This window comes from Terrapene carolina, unplaced genomic scaffold, assembly GCF_002925995.2.
Source record: "Terrapene carolina triunguis isolate 2854851 unplaced genomic scaffold, T_m_triunguis-2.0 Scaffold96, whole genome shotgun sequence".
Lineage (NCBI taxonomy): Eukaryota > Metazoa > Chordata > Testudines > Emydidae > Terrapene > Terrapene triunguis.
Genome location: NW_020664447.1, coordinates 54,350,939 through 54,370,023, shown reverse-complemented (window position 1 = coordinate 54,370,023; position 19,085 = coordinate 54,350,939). Strand labels below are relative to the sequence as shown.

Sequence of the window (19,085 nt, the reverse complement as noted above, 5' to 3'; positions counted from 1 at the left end):
GAAAGAGAGGGATGCTGAGCAACGTGATGATTTCCAGAAAGAAAACCTGGGACAGCTGTGTAGCAGAGAAGGGGTACAGGAGTTGGATGAAATATGTTCTCCTGTATCTTGGCCACAGTAAGAGTTGATCAATATCCTCCCTTCCACCCCACCTCACTTCCCCACCACCATACAAATACTGACTCCTTTCTGTCTCAACCCTCCACACGTGTTGCCTTGGCTCTCTCAGCTCCTCCATTCCATCCTTCCTACTGTCCCAATCCCCTCCACACCTACTGCCCTGGTTCATCCACTCTGCCACCTCCCAGTGCCCCAGTCCTCCAGCCAACTTTCACTACCACAATCAGATCTACAGTGTGAGCACACACACTTTGGTCTAGCTGCCTATAGAACCTACTTGAGGACATGAACTACTTGCAGATACATTTGTTTCCTTATCTCCTCACACAAGATGATGTCACTTCACTACCTGACAACTCTACCCCTGCCAACATAGAGCCACAAAAATTGGTGAGCTCCCCTTTCTGTTTTACTGTACTTTAACCCCTGGTTATTATAGGAAATATAAATTGAGCAGTGTAGTTGTGTTTGTTCTTTGAGGTTACACTCAATACCTGTAGGGTTCAAAACACACTTTGTCAAGTGAGAAGCCTGTTTATTTAGTGAATGTTCTGAAGTTTTAAACATAGAGCAGCCCCCAATATCCCTGAAGGGTCAGAGCCAATTACTGAATTATAGATAAACTTGAGGTTATAATGCCTCTCTGTAGTCACACCCTACACACTATTGTAATAATCTTTGTACAAGGGATGCTTTGTGAAGTATCATTTGAAAACTGATAACTTGCTGATCAGTAATATCATGGTAAAATGCATGTAGCAACATTATGTGTAAAGTTATGAACATAAGCTGAAATCATGACTGAAGTGTGTTTCCCAGATACGTCTGGGCAGGGGCTAAAGCTGTTTCTCAAGGACAAAGGACAAACTGATGCCCCAGCCAGGTGTCAACAAAGCTGATGGGCCATCACCTATCAAGTGGTGATTCTTTGACAAGAAAGTGGGGCAGGGACAAAGATCTGGATCTTGGCAAAGAAACAGTATGAGGTCTCCTTCCTCCACCAGACCCCGTATCTCTTGGTTCTCAGCTGGAAATGATTTTCAACAAGGGACTGAAACTATAAAAAGGAGGAGCAAACACCCACGGATACCCCTCCTCTTTCCCTACCTATCTCATTCTCCACACCTGAGAAAACAAAGGAAACAGCTGTTCAACTCTGGGGGAGGGGGTCCCAATCTGAAAGTTTGATCAGTAACGCTCTTGGAAGCATGTGGTGAGAAATTTTGTTTTGAATCTAACAGTTTGTTAAGCTAGGCACTAGAAAGCATTCTTTTTATTTTCTTGTAACCATTTCTGACTTTTACACCACATTGTTTGTACTCACGTAAAATCTTTGTCGCTAATAAATTTGTTTTATTGCTTTACGTAAGCCAGTGTGTATAAATTAAAGTGTCTGGATAACTTCACTTAAGGTAGTAAGCTGGTGTATATTGTTCTCTTAAAGGAATAATGGACTTAATATATTTGGACTGTCCAGGAGAGGGCTGGGCAGTATAAGACATATATTTCTGAGGGGAAATCTGGGACTGGGAGTGTGTGGGGTCACCCTAAAGCATAACCAAGGCTGGTGGGAGCTAGAGTGTAACCCAAGTGTGCTGGCAGGCTGCAGTTACACACAGATACTCAGAGTGTGATTTGCATGCTGGAAAACTGTTTGTTAGCAGCCCTGGTGGGAGCTACCACCAGCAAGGTATTGTAAGACACTCATGGTTGGAGGTCAGGAGTGACAGCCTCTCACTAATGTGGATTGCACCCCAGTATGTCACAGATGGCAATGCAGACTGACCATGGATAAGAAGGGATAGTGATGAACAGAGATGAGGAATAAGTGGAAACTTGAACATTGACAGCAGCAATGAATTTATTTATTTTAAAGCCCTGTAAATTATACAGGCAAATACATAGTGTGATGGTGGATAGAAAGCGGTTTTCAACTTGTGTATTAAGAATGCCAAAACACTACATCAGTGGGAATCTAGGCTTAAAATCATCAATTGTATGTGCATTACCCTACACAAATTGTGATCTGGCATTATGCAGCATCCAGTAGGATTAGCAATAGCTGTACATTTTGGCTTTTAGGCTACCTTTACTGCAGAAAGGATGTTTGTTTCCTCACGTGTATTGTTGAGCTGTTACCTAATTTGTGATCCAGTACAAACATGCTCATCAGAACACAGCCAGATTACTGCTGCACCAAAATATTAGATTGCATTTAGTAATTTAATTACATGCCCTTAGAATCATGTGGCCAACTCGACTAGAAAGATGGCTCTGCTACAGCAGCTAATTGGATAAGAAACAGTACAATCCACACAGTCGCAATGTGCATTTTCTCAGTGAATTCACGTTATGGACTAGAAGAAGTGAATTAAGGTAAAAAAGGAAAAACATAACTATTAGGTTTCTAGTTGAAGGAAACTGTTTCATTCTTTGGACCAAATTATCAAATGGTGTGTCAAAAATTTGGAGTAATATGTACATGAATTCATTGTTACATTATAACAGACTACATCAAGTTTCTTTTCAAAAACAAATTTAAGTATTTTTGTCCTTAAAACAGAAAAACCCTGATCCTGCAATTAACTCCATGTATACTGGGGCTCACCAGGATTAGGTCCTATAGATATATTTGAGGAAGCAGTTCTAATAGTTAGCATATGGAATTGGTAGACAGGAATTTTGGGTTCTAATCCTAGCTCTGCCACTTACTTTACATGCAATCCAGAGTAAATCACTTAATCGCTCTTTCTGTAAAATCAATACTTACCTACCTGAGGTTTTGCTAGGTGTAATTAAATGCAGTAATGTATGCAAAATGCTTTAAGGTTTTCAGATCAAGATTGCTACATCTGTACAGGTAAAGTATGTATCAGTGTCGGCAATCTTTCAGAAGTGGTGCGCCGAGTCTTCATTTATTCACTGTAATTTAAGGTTTCGCGTACCAGTAATACATTTTAACGTTTTTAGAAGGTCTCTTTCTATAAGTCTATAATATATAACTAAACTATTGTTGTATATAAAGTAAATAAGGTTTTTAAAATGTTTAAGAAGCTTCATTTAAAATTAAATTAAAATGCAGAGCCTCCCGGACTGGGGGCCAGGACTCAGGCAGTGTGAGTGCCACTGAAAATCAACATGCGTGCCCTAGGTTGCCTACCCCTGGTATATATTAACAACATTGGTGAGGCTTCTTCATATAGAACCCTAGGAAGAACAAAGCAGTCTGAGAAAGAAGTTAGTTTCTCTCCTTCAGGGTTTTGATTCCAAGCTTCTCTTTTTGCTCCAGTCTCTCATCTCACTACATATGAATGATGCAATCCAACCATTACCTGACTCTACTACATTAAAAACGATACTTGATCTTACAGGTTTCTTCACCTTATTCCCTCATGCCTCGTCTCTTTGTAATCCAATACAAAATGATAGTTTTACATTTTTCAGGACTACTCAGTGCATCATTCCCACTAGCATCGTATTTAACCTGTTTATGAATACCTGTGATGATGGGACCATGGAGGATCTGACCAATAACCAGGCACATTTGCCCTTTTCTGCTCCATGTGGCAGAGGGCAGGATAGGGCCCAGCTGTATTGCCTAATTGCTCTCTTTATACCTAACCTACAACTTTTCTTTCCTTGCTATTGCTCTTTGTTCAAGCTTTACATTCTCTCATTTGTACTGTTGTCTTGAAGGTATTTATATACTGATCCTGTCGTCTCAAGTTATCATTTTTTATTCTATGTGAAAACAGCTACCTCAGTCTCCTCTTTTACTGGTATATATTATCCTCCAAGGTTCAGATCATTCTTGTTGCTCTTCTGTGTCCTCTAGTTATTTTTTTAATATCTTTTCTAAACTGCAGGACTACAAATGCACAAAATATTCCTGGTGTGGGCACACCAGATCTAAACAGAGCAGTATTATCACCTTCATTTTATAGTGATCTTCCAGTAGATATGCATTTGAGAATGGGATTAGATTCAAGTTTCAAAATGGTAATGGACTGTGAGCTCATATTTATTTACTACATCTCCCTAGAAACTGAGGCTTTCTAAACAGCAGTCTCCCATACAGTTTATATCTGTGCTATTGATGTTCTCTCCCTACAATCACGAGTTTACATTTATTAGTATTGAATTCCATCCTGATAACTACAAATTGGCAGAGAGCAAGTAACTGTGTGCGCGCTAGCCTTCCAGTTTAGCCTTGCCAGCAAATCTGACTGAGTTTGAATTTATACCTTCTAGTTTTTATACTGAAAATATCCCATATGAGTTCCAATACTGACCACTCAAGTAATGCAAATAATGTCCTTAAAGAGGTACTGTCATGTCAATTTTAGGCTCAAAATTTAGATTGTTAAAAAAAAAAAATCTAGCCTTTTCCATAATCTAATATCAATGGGAATATTTCCATGTTTGTATTATTAATATACATGGATACAGTTTATTTTAAAGGCATAATAATCCCCTGCATTATTTGCAGCCCAAATCATAGAATATCAGGGTTGGAAGGGACCTCAGGAGGTCATCTAGTCCAACACCCTGCTCAAAGCAGGACCAATTCCCAACTAAATCATCCCAGCCAGGGCTTTGTCAAGCCGGGCCTTAAAAACCTCCAAGGAAGGAGATTCCACCACCTCCCTAGGTAACGCATTCCAGTGCTTCACCACCCTCCTAGTTAAACAGTGTTTCCTAATATCCAACCTAGACCTCCCCCACTGCAACTTGAGACCACTGCTCCTTGTTCTGTCATCTGCCACCACTGAAAACAGCCGAGCTCCATCCTCTTTGGAACCCCCCCTTCAGGTAGTTGAAAGCAGCTATCAAATCTCCCCTCATTCTTCTCTTCTGGAGACTAAACAATCCCAGTTCCCTCAGCCTCTCCTCATAAGTCATGCGCTCCAGACCCCTAATCATTTTTGTTGCCCTCCGCTGGACTCTTTCCAATTTTTCCACATCCTTCTTGTAGTGTGGGGCCCAAAACTGGACACAGTACTCCAGATGAGGCCTCACCAATGTCGAATAAAGGGGAACGATCACGTTCCTCGATCTGCTGGCAATGCCCCTACTTATACAGCCCAGAATGCCATTAGCCTTCTTGGCAACAAGAACACATTGTTGGCTCATATCCAGCTTCTTGTCCACTGTGACCCCTAGGTCCTTTTCTGCAGAACTGCTACCTAGCCATTCGGTCCCTAGTCTGTAGCAGTGCATAGGATTCTTCCGTCCTAAGTGCAGGACTCTGCACTTGTCCTTGTAGAACCTCAGGTTTTTTTTGGCCCAATCCTCTAATTTGTCTAGGTCCCTCTGTATCCAATCCCTACCCTCTAGTGTATCTACCACACCTCCCAGTTTAGTGTCATCTGCAAACTTGCTGAGAGTGCAGTCCACACCATCCTCCAGATCATTAATAAAGATATTAAACAAAACCGGCCCCAGGACCGACCCTTGGGGCACTCCGCTTGAAACCTGCTGCCAACTAGACATGGAGCCATTGATCACTAAATATTGCCATCTGTCAATGTATGAAAACCAGAAATTGAAAGGGATTAGAAACTGACTATAAACAAAAATGAAATTAACCACTTTAACTATGTTGCCCAAAGTGAATGGCATGCAAAAAATAAATGGTAAAAAAAAGGTTTTTTTTCCAATTCTTTCAGGTTTAATAATATGTGTTATTAGTAATATATCTAAGGAAGTTACAGACACACACACACACACACACACACACACACACACACTGATTTCTTTTATATGATTTCTCACTTGGAGGTGACAGTTAAGTCTTTGGGCATGAATAGTCAGATTTCTTTATAGGTTCTAATAAGTGCTATTCCTATGATGCCCCAGTCCATAGAAGTCAGTGGATGCTCAGCACCTGTGGATTTAGATGCCCCACTTTAGGCATCCAAAGTTGAAGGGGGAGACAGTGTAAAAGAATGAATTAGCCTCTTGCTCTCAGTCCACACTGCTTTTCTCCTGCTATTGAGCTGATTTTCTTTGGGACCAGAGGTCACTGGCTGCTCAGTAAAGGAGCTGACACTTTAGGCAGCTGGCTTGTAGTAAGCTTGCAGCAACGCAACGATTAGCGATAGTCTCGGCAGCACTAACTTAAAAAGGAAAAGTGCTTTAAACTTTATTAAGCCACAGAAAGCCAAGATCCTTTGAGGGGCTACAAAGACTCATGGAAAGTCAATGAAAACTGAAGGTGAATTAAGTGTTTTATCTGCTCTGACCAAACTTGCAGTAGGCAAATGATGGTGATTGTGGATGTCATAATTAGTTCATGAAGAATCTACCTCCTTACTAAATAAAGCTATGTAGATACTTTTACAACACTGAACAATGATCATTGATGGACACTGACACTATTCTTGGAAGATATTTTTTTAAAATATTCTATACATCTTTAATGTGTATATATTTATATGTAGACTTGGAAGGATTCAATTTTTAATCAGTAAATGTTGGTAAACATCAATTTCACCATACACACACAAACAGCCAAAAATATTCCATTGATAATAATCGAATTTTACAGCTAGGCAAAGTAAGAAAAATGCTGCTTGAAATCTTAGAGTTTTATTTAAGGATACTTACTTTGTATATTTTGGCATATGATGTTGACAATTTGTGTTTTAATCGGTATAAACTAACTTTTTGAATCTCCATAATTGTCTGACGCCCCCATAATTTCCTGCAACTGATTTTTTTAAATCGATAATCTAAAAAATACTTAAAAATAAACATCCATATTATCATTGGAATTTAAAAAAAATCAAGTTCTGCCAACCTTAGCTACAGACCTAAGGTTTATTTTTCTGTGGAAATATTTACCAAATGAACAGCTTGAGCTGGGGCCAAGGAGACTATTATTGTAGTTATCTGTAGTTACTGTAACCATTATCTATTACCATGTGCATTGCCAATAAGTCAGAGGTCTGAACTTCATAAGAATGTCAAGAAAATATGTGTACATACTTATTTGCTGTCTAATGCTGCTGTAGTACAACATGTTAAAATTTAGTTACAAAATCACATCTTTCCACACCAAATATATCACACTGAGCAAGACTATACAAACACAATGAAAACCCAAAGGCTTTACATGTTGAGCAACTTTGTAAAAATATATTTTTGGACCATAAATGTAGGCAGCCATTGTGTTCCCCAGCACTGCTGCTTCTCCATTTTATCCTTTTCCAGATGTTATTTTTAAAAGGTTTGTTGTCAGATCATTTAGAGTTGCAAAGAACTGAGGTCAGTCACAACACTCTGACAAAGAGGCCAATTACTTCCTTTGAAATGTTATGTGAATTTTAGTGTTTCTAAAAGTGTGGGGCTAACAAAAGCAGCAGGTTCAGCTTCTAAATTTAACTCTGCCAGTGTACCTTAATCCCAAAACACAGAACCTTGTGCTGATTTGTACTAGAGTTGGACATACAAAAACAATTCTGTAATAGGTCTTCTTTAAATAAATCATTTACAGTGTGTCACATTGTTAGTTTTAAATTTTAAGAGTCAATTTTTAAGATTTTTAAAGAAATACAGGGTAAAGTATAAGAAAGCATTCTGTATGGATGGAAGTGCTTGTGTGCACTGCTTGGTCTGCTGTAGCAGATTAAGCATGTCTTTAAAGACACAAAACAACTTCCAAAAATAGCAAACTTTAAGAGCATGAATCATTTGATTTGAATCAAACAAACATATGCAAAACTACAGACATTGCAAATAGGGTAGGAGAAAATCCAAACTGGACCAAATTTTGTCCACATAGATCCTGTCCGGCCAAGCACTTAAGCAGTACTTCCAGCACGCAGTAATGCAATTGAATTTAATGGAAATGCTCTCATGCACTTGGTTAAATGCTTAGCTGGAATGTGCCCTTCTTATGCAAAGAAAAAGAAACAGTACATAAATACATTACATAAGCTATAGCGTGATGTTCAGTATTGTTACATTTTTTTCTTCTCCAACGTGCTTCCACAACAACATTATTATGTTTATTACCATGCTTGGCTGCAAATCATAGTTCCAATTAGGTTTTTTACAATACATTAAGTTGTCCAGTTAACTAAACACTGAACTGAATAGCCCTGAATGAAATTATAGTTCATAATGGTTCTGTTGCTTCAGATTATGTAGCCTTACCAATTTTCACAAGTTTTCCATGAATATGCACATGACACAAAGTAACATGACTGGGGTGGGGCAGCTGCCCCACAGAGGGAGAAGAAGGAGTTAGAAGCAGCACCAGTGAGGCTGCGCATAACCCACTGATCAGGAAAGGGCTTATTGAGCCCACCATTAGGGGGAAGGCTTGCTGGAGTAGCCAATCAGGGCCAGCGAGGGCTATACGTAAAGGGCTGCTCAGCAGAGCAAAGGGGGAGTCTCTCTCTGGAAGGCAAGGGAGGATGACTGGCTGCCTGAAGAAGTGCCATAGGTAAGCAGGGACAGCAGAATGCAAGGGTGAGCTTCTGGCTGACCACTGCCAGGTTGGAGCCTTGCTACAAGGGATGAGAGGGTGCTTGGGCTATGGGGGAGATGGCCCAGGGAAAAGAGGCAGCAGGTTGAAGGAGGGCAGAAGATGGCTGCTGGCTAAAGGTCCTGGGTCGGGACCCAGAGTAGCAGGTGGGCCTGGGTCCCTCCTCCTTGCACCTCACTTGCTAATGAGGAGAGTGGCCGGTATCCAGACTGCAGTTGGCTGCTGAGGCAAGTGGTGGAACTAAGGACTGCTGGCCCCCTGGAATAGGGCGAGATACCGGAGCGGGGACACAGCTGGACGACTATGCCCAGAAGAGAACGCTGCGGTCTGGGGAGTGACGCAGGTCCAAAGAGTGGAGACAGCCGTGACGGCAGGCGTGACACCACTATCTGAAGGGGGACTAGAAGGGCCGAAAGCTAAATCCCAGGACAGCCAGCAGGAGGCACCACAGTGGTGAGTCACTTCCCCATTACATGCTATCAATTGTGTTATTATTAATTACTGATTAAGTGCTTGCAAAGTTCTGCACAAGGACAGTTTCTATACCAAGGAGTTTACACACTGGATTTAAAATTTGATTTTGCAGGGGGAAAAACCAATTTTAGGGGTTTCTTGACCAGCTCTATTTAAGAATTATTTCCAAAGAAAATACATACCCAGTTACGTATACATTATACAGACAGCACAGTTGTCAGAAGCATCATCAGGAGATTGGAAGAGAACATTCCAGATTATCACGAGTTTTTTGTCTTGAATAGGGTTGGATTAGGGAGGGATGACAGCTCTGGGGAGCCATGTTGTAGCCTCTTAATTTCTGGAGAGAATTATTTATTAAACACTGGTGTGTGTATGTGTAGGGAGGTTGTAGGTGGGTAAGACATGGAGGTTACATGCCAGGATAATTTCAGGAGGACTGCCAGGTCAGGCTGCTGCTATCCTCTAGTCTACCAGGGTTCTTTGGGGATGGTAGCATGCTCAGCCCACCACATATACAGAGCAAGTACACAGTCTACTCTGGACTGGAACTATGAAGCTCAGAAGCACTTGCATAGCTACTAGCCTATTGTGCGCTGTGTATTTTTTGAGAAGGGGAGGTGTAGGCCCACTACCTCCTCTGGAAGATGCCTGGAGATAACAGGGTGACAAATAGACCTGGCCACCTCCTGGAAGAGGCAGTAAGGAAGCAGCCAGTTTGCAACTTCTGAAGACTGTGGAGCATAGGAGTTAGGGAAGATGCCTGGTCAGGGTGAAGCAGGATCCAATTTTCACTTTCAAATACTGTAAGCAAAAACTGATATTTATGATGTTATGGATCCAGCTGGACACAAAAGCTTGAAGACAAATTCTGATCTGGTGTTCCAAATCAGAATGCCCCCAGATGGTCTATAACGCATTTGGGTATTCCACAGTAAATAGCTTACAACACTGCATTATTAGTAATGTCAGATGTAAGGTAGGATTTCAAAACCTAGTCAGCATTAGCCTAATTTTGACTTCAGTGGGAGCAATCATAGAAATCCTATGGACTCCAACAGAAGTAGAATTAGGCCAATGCTTTAAAAAATTCTTCCTCATAGTGCTTTGTACTCTGAAGGACACTTGAATCTCCTGCTGTGTGGCCATGAAAGTGGACGGTGTGCCCGTTTCTCAGGCCTGCCACGGTGCATGGGGTGCAGGGAGTGATTATTCCATAATTATTAGGAATAGTTACAAACTTTCTATCATGATTACATTTTCAAGGCCATTTTCATAGTAAAATTGGCTGAAGATTTTTATTTTTTTTAATAAAATCTGAATCTAGCCTTTATAGTTACATAACCCCAAAAGTCATGGGGCTGGAAAGGGGTGATGATGCCCTGGCCAAATACTTCACCTACCCCATAGCCCCATTCCATCTGTGACTCTAGGCCAGGAGTGGCCAACCTGTGGCTCCAGAGCCACATGTGGCTCTTCAGAAGTTAATATGCAGCTCCTTGTATAGGCACCGACTCCGGGGCTGGAATTACAGGCGCAAACTTTCCAATGTGCCAGGGGGGTGCTCACTACTCAACCTCTGGCTCTGCTACAGGCCCTTCCCCCACTCCAACCCTTCCTGCCCCCTCCCCTGAGCCTGCTGTGCCCTCACTCCTTCCCCCTCCCCCCCAGAGCCTCCTGCATGCCACGAAACAGCTGATCCGGAGATGCGGGGAGGGAGATGCTGATCAGCGGGACTGCCAGTGGGTGGGAGGCGCTGGGGTGGGGGGGGGGGGAGAAGAGAAGCTGCTCATGGGGGGCTGCTGATGTATTACTGTTGCTCTTTGGCAACGTACATTGGTAAATTCTGGCTCCTTCTCAGGCTCAGGTTGGCTACCCCTGCTCTAGGCCTATGAAACCCTTCAAAAAGGAACCTGGTTCTTAAATCAAAGAAAAACCATAATATATGGTAATACAACTAGCATTACTAACATTACTCAGTATATGCAACCTTAAACTACACAGCACTTCAGTGACTGACTACATACTAAATGAACCTGCTCAGTACTGGAGATTACTGCTCCACCTCTGGATTTTTTTGTAGTAGTTTCACATATCTCCTTTAAAATAAATCTACTTGCCACCACTCAACAACATAAAGATCCACATTTTCAAACATCCTCCCATTTGTACACCCCATTGTATCTGCACACACTCATCATGAGAGTTGTGTCCAACTGTTTGTTTATTTTCTATGGGGAAACTGAGGTGCAGAGGCTGGAATTTTCAGAAGGGCTCAACTCCCACTTCAGTGGCCAAATTTCTTAAAGAGCTCAGGATATTGAATGCTGTGCTCTTTCGAAAATGCTGAGTTCTTAACCAAAAAACCAAACAAACAAACACCTCTCAGATCTACCTCTCTGCTCCAGACATGTCTCCTTCTGTGCAAACTAAGGCCTTGACCTGTATCTCTGACATCTCGTGGGTACCCAGTCATCACCTCAAGCTATCATGGCTAAAATACAGCTCTTGATCTCCCCCACTTCTCAAGCCAACCCTGCAACCTCCTTTCTTGATCACTCTGGACAACACCAAGATCCTGCCTGTCATCCAGACAGTAATCTGGGCATCATTATTGACTTGGACTTCCCTCTCTCACCTAACATCCAAGCTATGACTAAATCTTGCCAACAACTCTAAAATAAGGCCTTTGATATACATACACACAGCTAAAAACCTCTTGTCCAGGCTCTCATCTCAGGTCTTGATTACTGCAATATCCTTTTCCCTGGCCTTGACAAATGCAGTCTTGCATTAGATAAATTTTCCCAGCCCATCACTTTGACCACATTATCCCTCTTCTTGAATCCCTCCACTGGCCCTTCTTTCTGCATTACATCAAACATAAGACACTTCTCTTTGCTTTCAAGGCTGTCCATGGCCTATCCCCGCTCTACCAGTTGTCTTTCATTCACTATCGACATGTTGACTCCTAATTGCAATCAGCCCACAATGCCAGCCTCCACTGACCCTCGTTAACTTACCAAAAATGCGGATTCATGCTTTCTCCCATGCCGCACCTCACACTGAGATGAGCTTCCTGTAAACATCTGCAAAGGTACCTCATTGTTGTCCTTCAACTCCCTCCTCCAAATTCTTTTTCCGTGATTCCTACAAAAAACTTGACCACTGGTGTGCTGAGACCACTGCCTCTCCTTCTGACTAATATTGTTTCCTTGTACTCCCCCATCTGTATCCATTCATTCTCTCCTGTTTTATAGTTTGAGTGTAAACTCTTTGTTGCTGGAATTCTCTTTTTGTTCTGTGTTTGTACAGTGCCTAGCACAATGGGGTCCTGGTCTAGGTCTCTGGATCCTAGGTGCTACAATAATACAAATAATAACTTTTATCCCAACTGTTTGTTGTTAGATAGTAGATATCAGACATTAACAAAAATAAACAAAATTAAACAAAAAAAAAAGTCAAGTCTGAATAAAAGTGACTTGTTGCTTCCTTGGCATCTATGATGTCAGAATCTGATTAGTCTTACAGTTGAGCATAGTTTTCAAGGAAAAAACACCTGAATTTCTAATATTTAAAAAAAAAAAAAAAAAACTTTTCCTGGCCTTCTTAATACATCAAAGTAGTAAAAAAAGGAATGCAATCTTTCTTCCCCTTTTGTAAGACACTTTTAAGGTCATCTATATAATGTATACATAGCTTTGTATATGGGAATCATTACAGCAGGAGTTCTCAAACTTTTAATAGTGTGGACCTCATAATAAAGAGATTGTCTCATGGAACATGTTGCCTCCACATTGGGGATTGTATGGAACACCCTCCTTGCTGATCATGTACGATCCCTGTGACAAATATAGCAACTACTTAGATGGAAAGTAATAAGATATCTAATGAATTTTTGCCATCCTTTTGCATTTAGAAAGGTGAAGAACTAAACATGTCACCACCCGACTCTCAGGGTATACCACTGGTCCACAGACCACAATTTGGGAACATTTACTTTAAGGAATAATACACTTTGGGGGGGGGGGGGGGAGAAGAGAGAGAGAGAGAGATTTTTCTATACAAGAGCATCCCACTTTTAAGCCACAGTTTGAACTTTACCCTTTTCCTCATTCAATTCAAAACAACTCTGGCTGAGGCAGCTGGGCTTCTCCTAAGACTATTCACAAGGGCCACTTCAGTGAGTTGTGAGGCACTCTGTCTCTTCAGGAGTTAAGATTGTTTCCTTTGCTGTCATGCCTACGTTTGCTTGCCTGAGATGCCTGAGGCAAAAAATGAAGACCAGTTCCCTCTGTGGTGTTAGTGCTGTGCTCTGCATTAACCACAGAGACAATGGACTAGCCCATGGAATAATTTTTTCCAAGGTTTCCTAAAGTCCTAGTCTTATACCAAACGTGTACCGAAAACCATAATGCAGAGTGAGTGCCAAAGAATCCTAGGTTTGCATAATGTATTATCACAGGCCTCAGAATGCAGAACTCTGAAGACAGCTCAGTCTGAAGAGATAACGTTCGTTTGCTATTTTTGGAAGTTGTTTTGTGTCTTCAAAGACATGCTTAATCTGCTGCGGCAGACCAAGCCACGCACACAAGCACTTCCATCCACACAGAATGCTCTCTTATACTTTACCCTGTATTTCTTTAAAATATCTTAAAAATTGACTGTTGAAATTTAAAACTAACAATGTGACACACTGTAAATCAGGGGTCAGCAACCTACGGCACACGTGCCAAACACGGCACACGAGCCAATTCTGAGTGGCACGCTGCTGCCCGGTGAGAGGAGGAGGAGGAGCCGGAATGCACCATGCTGGGCGAAGAAGGGGAAGGAGGGAAGCTTGGCTGCCGCAGGACCAAGCTTCTGCCCCCGCAGGGGAGAGCGGTGGGGGGGGTCCCGGCCTACTGCCCCACTCAGCCCCCCCGCCCACTGCTCTTCCCCTGCAGGGACAGGAGGCAGAAGCTTGATCCTGCGGCAGCCAAGCTTCCCCCCTCCCCCGCTTCTTCCCCCAGCTTGGTGCATTCCGGCCCCTCCTCCTCCCCCTCCCTCTCCCTGCTGGCGATGGCCCTTGCGAGGGGGAGGGGGAGCGGAGCAGAGCCGAGCGGCAGCGTGCTCGCTGCTCCGTAGAGGAGGCAGAGAGAGGTAGGGACGGGCCTGGGGGGGAGGGGGGAAGGGGGTGGAACAGGGCATATCCCTGCCGTGAGCCGCTCAGGGCAGGGGGCTGGGAGCACCCCCACGAGCCGAGCACCCCAGCCTTCCGCCCTGCACCCCCCACACACCCTCCAGCCTTCTGCCCTGTACCCCCACACACCCCCAGCCCTCTGCCCTGTACCCCTGAACCCCCACACCACACCCAGCCCTCTGCCCTGACCCCTGAACCCCCCACACCACACCCAGCCCTCTGCCCTGACCCCTGAACCCCCCCGCCCCAGGTCTGGGGTCCTGGCTGCCGGCCCCTTGCCAGCCGGCGTCCCGGCCACAGGCCCCGCTCAGCCCGCTGGAGGCCTAGGTGAACAGAACCCCAGGCTGGAAGCGGGCTGAGCAGGCTGGCGGCGTAAGATCAGCATTTTAATTTAATTTTAAATGAAGCTTCTTAAACATTTTGAAAACCTTGTTTACTTTACATACAACAATAGTTTAGTAATATAATATAGACTTAGAGAGAGACACCTTCTAAACAACGTTAACATGTATTACCGGCACGCGAAACCTTAAATTAAAGTGAATAAATGAAGACTCGGCACACCACTTCTGAAAGGTTGCCTACCCCTGCTGTAAATGATTTATTTAAAGACTATTATAGAATTGGTTTTGTATGTCCATGTATGTAAATGCAATTTTGTTCTCAAAAATAAACTTGTTGTTTTACTGGTTGTGCTGCTTATAAATCTGATCATTACATATTCCTTACCAAGGCCCAGAACCTGCAAAGTTTTACACAGGTCTAACATGACGCACATGAGTAGTCCCATTTCAAATCAAACATGGATGTAAATTTCTGCAGGACTGTGGGCCAGGACTTCAGAACCACGATAGAAGTGGTCACTGGGGGGGACTACATGAGATAGAATGCATGCTGGTACACAATCCTGAGAGTTTTAGGGCCTGATTCAAGGCCCATTGAAGTCATTAGGAATCTTTTCATTAACTTCAGTGGGCTTTGGGACCGGTCCTCAGTTAGTGCTAGGTTAGATACCCATACAGTTTGGACATGTTGAATACATCTGACAGGTTTATTGCCTTAATAAAGAATCTACAAATATACTGAGTGCTACACACCTTCCATTTCCCCTAGAAAAGGATGTTGGGGTTTTTTTGGAGAGTCGTCGTCACATGCAATTGGGCAATTTTTTATACACTTTCCTCAGCACATGCCAGTAGCTGACTGTAGGGAGTTTCTTGTACTTATAAAGCTGAAATGTGGCTGGTATGAAATATAAATTTTATCTTACCTTTAGCTGCACTAGATGTACATCCACATGTTTGCTGTCTGAGTCCTGCTGGACAGAGTAGGTCAGATCCCTGACTCTTTCAGATGTCATCCGGAGCCATGTTTCAATTTCAGGCAGATGGAGAACAATCTTCCAGTCTGCCCCTGTGTGGAGCGGGGGAGGCTTTTCATACTGTTGGTCAGAATCAAGCTCCTTCATTGCATCTTCTTCACCATCTTGCTCTACAGTGGGAGTCATGTTTATGATCATGGGGGATGCATCAGTAGCCATGGGATCCAGTTCTTGTGACCTCATGGGGCTAAATGCAACATCCATGGCTAAATGGGAAAATCTAAATCATAATTCTTTCCAAAACAGCTGCAAAGACAAAAAGAAAGAAGATTACAGTTACAAGACAAAATCTTAGATTAAAGTATTCATAAGATAAGAAATAAGCTTGATCACTAGAGATAAAATATACCATGGCATTCTGAGTGGCTTCTTCACTATACAAATCCTCTCTCATTAACATCTTCAGGAATAAACTGTATTAGTTACTATTTTACCTATGGAGTTTAATCTCCTTAATTTGGAAGAATAGCAATTGTCACGTTTCCTTATTTCTAGAAAATCCAGCACTCTAAAAAAATCAATTTTTGATTTTCATACTGGATGGAACTTTCTGATGTATTCTACTTTAATATAAATACCATAATTAAGATATTGTGAATAATCCCTTGCAATTCTTGTTTGTTGTCAAAGTATTGTATATTTGGGTTTAAATTAAAGGTTCCACTCTCATAGCTCAGTTCTTCCACCTAATTAATCCAGGGAGAAAGTGAATGGTGAGGTTTTGGTATCAGTCTTCTCCATGGATACAAACTCTGATGTTATCAGAATTGGATTAATGTAGCATCAAGTAGAAGGCAAAGGTAGATTGTGACAGATGAGGTTATTCATAAATCAGTTACCCAGAGCATCAGGAAGATACATTGAAAAATGGCAAAATATATTGGTACTTATCTCATGTTAACCACATGTGGGAGTCCCTCTTTAAACGGTTAAGCACAGGAAACATTGAATCCTGTTATAGCAAATTTCCTTCTGGCTTGACTATGGAACAGTTTCACTGGGGTTACACAGTGTATCATTTTGTATTTTTAAAGAAAATACAGTTTCACTGAAATTTTCTTTTAACGCATTTTTGCTTTGACCTTACTCTATTTTATTTTCAAACAGAAGTGGATGCTGCAGTAAAGCGTTACACAAGAAAACACGAGCCAGGATGTCAGCACGAGGCCCTGCATAAAGCAAAATACCTTAGCATTCTGAAAATCTTCATTTGTTGTGTGATTCCTGAACTTCTTCAAAATTAGATCTGAATCTTATGAGATATCTTTAATAGAGTGCCATGGTAGAGGTGGTTCTAATACAAGGCATTGTCCCCTCCGCAAAAAACATTTATGGTGTTCTGCAGCACAACAAAGCCACATTCAGTATATTTGCATAAAACAGTGTAACGAGATTGGTTGTATCTGGAGATGTCTCGCAGCCATTTTGTCTATCCATCGGATGCTACAGGGCTTAAAACTACTTTTTTGTAACTCTTTCTTGCTTTATAGAAATTATAGAAGTAGTCACTAGCTGCAGGATAATGGGGCTCAATGCCACAGTGCTTACTTGGGCAATATTCCAGTTTCTCCAGCTTGAATTTTTCCTGAGTGAGGATTGCAGTTCAGCGCATAGGTCTTCAGTTTAGAAAGGGTAAGCAGTTTTACCACGCTTCAAACACTGAATTGTGGTGTTTGAGTATTTAATGTGGAGCTCCCGGCATCAAGACACTCCCACGACATGCAGCCAGAGTACCAAAGTACCATCTATAACAATCGTCCAGTCCATTTCCTCTACAACCCTAACGATGTGGTACAGTTTTGGTAGGCAGTCAGGCCAGAAAACATAACATCTATGCTATTTTGCTTCTACCACTCTACCACTATTTTACTAAGCCACATTCTGTGTAATCATCAGCCATGCATACATCTGAATTTGCAGCTGCCACTAGCTTTGTAAATGTTTGATTAGGTTGATTTTAAAACAGATGATAAAATCAGGGAGAGAGAACCAAAAGAAGATTCTCAGAGCTCTGAGTTACAGTACAAGTTTTAATTCAAATTCCCTTTCACCCATTCAGAAATTAAATCATACGTATTTTAGCAGCATTGCAGCAAGATTGTATGAAAATAGTTACAAATATATCCTCAAAATGCTGATCACTTTTCAAATCCATCTCTGGTCTTTACACAATTTTCAGCTTAAACACTCAAAGTGCATTTTGTTAGACAAATCTTTCCATTTGTAAAGTTCTAACTCTAATGTATACTGTATCAGAATAGACGGTTTTTAATAGACAACACAACTTTATTTTAAGCACTCTCTCAATGTTATTTCCTCCTGACCAGTGAAATTTTGATGGTGCCCACTGTATCCATATTTCTCTAAGTTTACCCTTACCAAATAAGCATGCCTTCCAGCCAAAATTAGTTACTCCTCCTTCATTAAATGATGCAGGTGCACAGGAAATTCAGCACAGGCCTAATGGCTGTTCCACATACAACTAGTTCTCCATGCAGACTCTGGAAGGCTTATTATTATTAATTATTATTATTATTTTTATTGTGGTTCATCTCCAGTAACGGCACTAGAGCAACAATCAAAAAATTAAAGCATGATTCCACTGAAGCAAACAAAAGCTAAACCATGCTGCATGCAGAGTGCACCTCCAGCTGCAGGGAGAGAGTTTGTAATCAGCAGCCTTTAGGAACCCACTGACTTGCTTTTTGTCCCCATACACTTGATCCTGCAGTCTGGCTTCTCCAGCATTATAGCAAACAGCACCATTATTCGAGTGGTGTTAAAGTCCATCAAATCCTTTTCTTTCCACAAATTGTAAAATATGTACTTTGTAAAAGATTTCTTACAAACATAACACATACCATGGATTCTCATTAACAAGGCCTGGGGATGCTCTCTTTCTAAAAGCTCACAATGCTTGAAAGGAGACACTGTTGCAGACAGAAATTACTGAAGCTGAACACTAGTACATGTGATTCATTATATTGTTTCTTGGCAGATCAAAATGCATCACAATCCATCTATACAGCCACAAAAGAAAGCTGAAAGGATCTCTTGCTCTCTCTCAGAGAATTGGCATCAAAATAATGTACTCACTGCACTGTTATCCTTAATATCAGTCTAGGACCAGTAAACTCCACTGTAAGTATGACCTTGATTCACATGTGTGTATTTGACTTGAAAGGAAACTCTTGAAGTTCTTGCTGAAGAACAGTGTTGTTACATAGCTATTGGCGTCATACTAAATAATAACCACCAAAGTGTCTCCAGTCACAGTAAAAAAAACTTTGCAAATCAAGATGTTTTAAGCAATTTGAGAACCAGAACACCTGCCAGAATCAGAATTACTATCAAAAGTAGTTCCTTTTTTTGGTATGCTAAGCACTTACAGTCAAGGTCAGGAAGCTTTTGTGTTCCTAACTAAGCAACTCCAT

The 19,085-nt window shown here is 41.8% G+C and overlaps 1 protein-coding gene across 1 annotated transcript in view; it reads right to left on the bottom strand.

Annotated features, from left to right (window-relative positions):
- AKAP6 (A-kinase anchoring protein 6) overlaps window positions 1-18,417 on the bottom strand; it is a 297,070-nt gene extending 278,653 nt beyond the window's left edge. The window contains 3 exon segments of the mRNA XM_029911420.1: window positions 15,541-15,863; window positions 15,866-15,941; window positions 18,346-18,417. Of these exon segments, the coding sequence (XP_029767280.1) occupies window positions 15,541-15,863; window positions 15,866-15,941; window positions 18,346-18,417 (471 nt within the window).
- Between the last annotated feature and the right edge of the window lie 668 nt (window positions 18,418-19,085).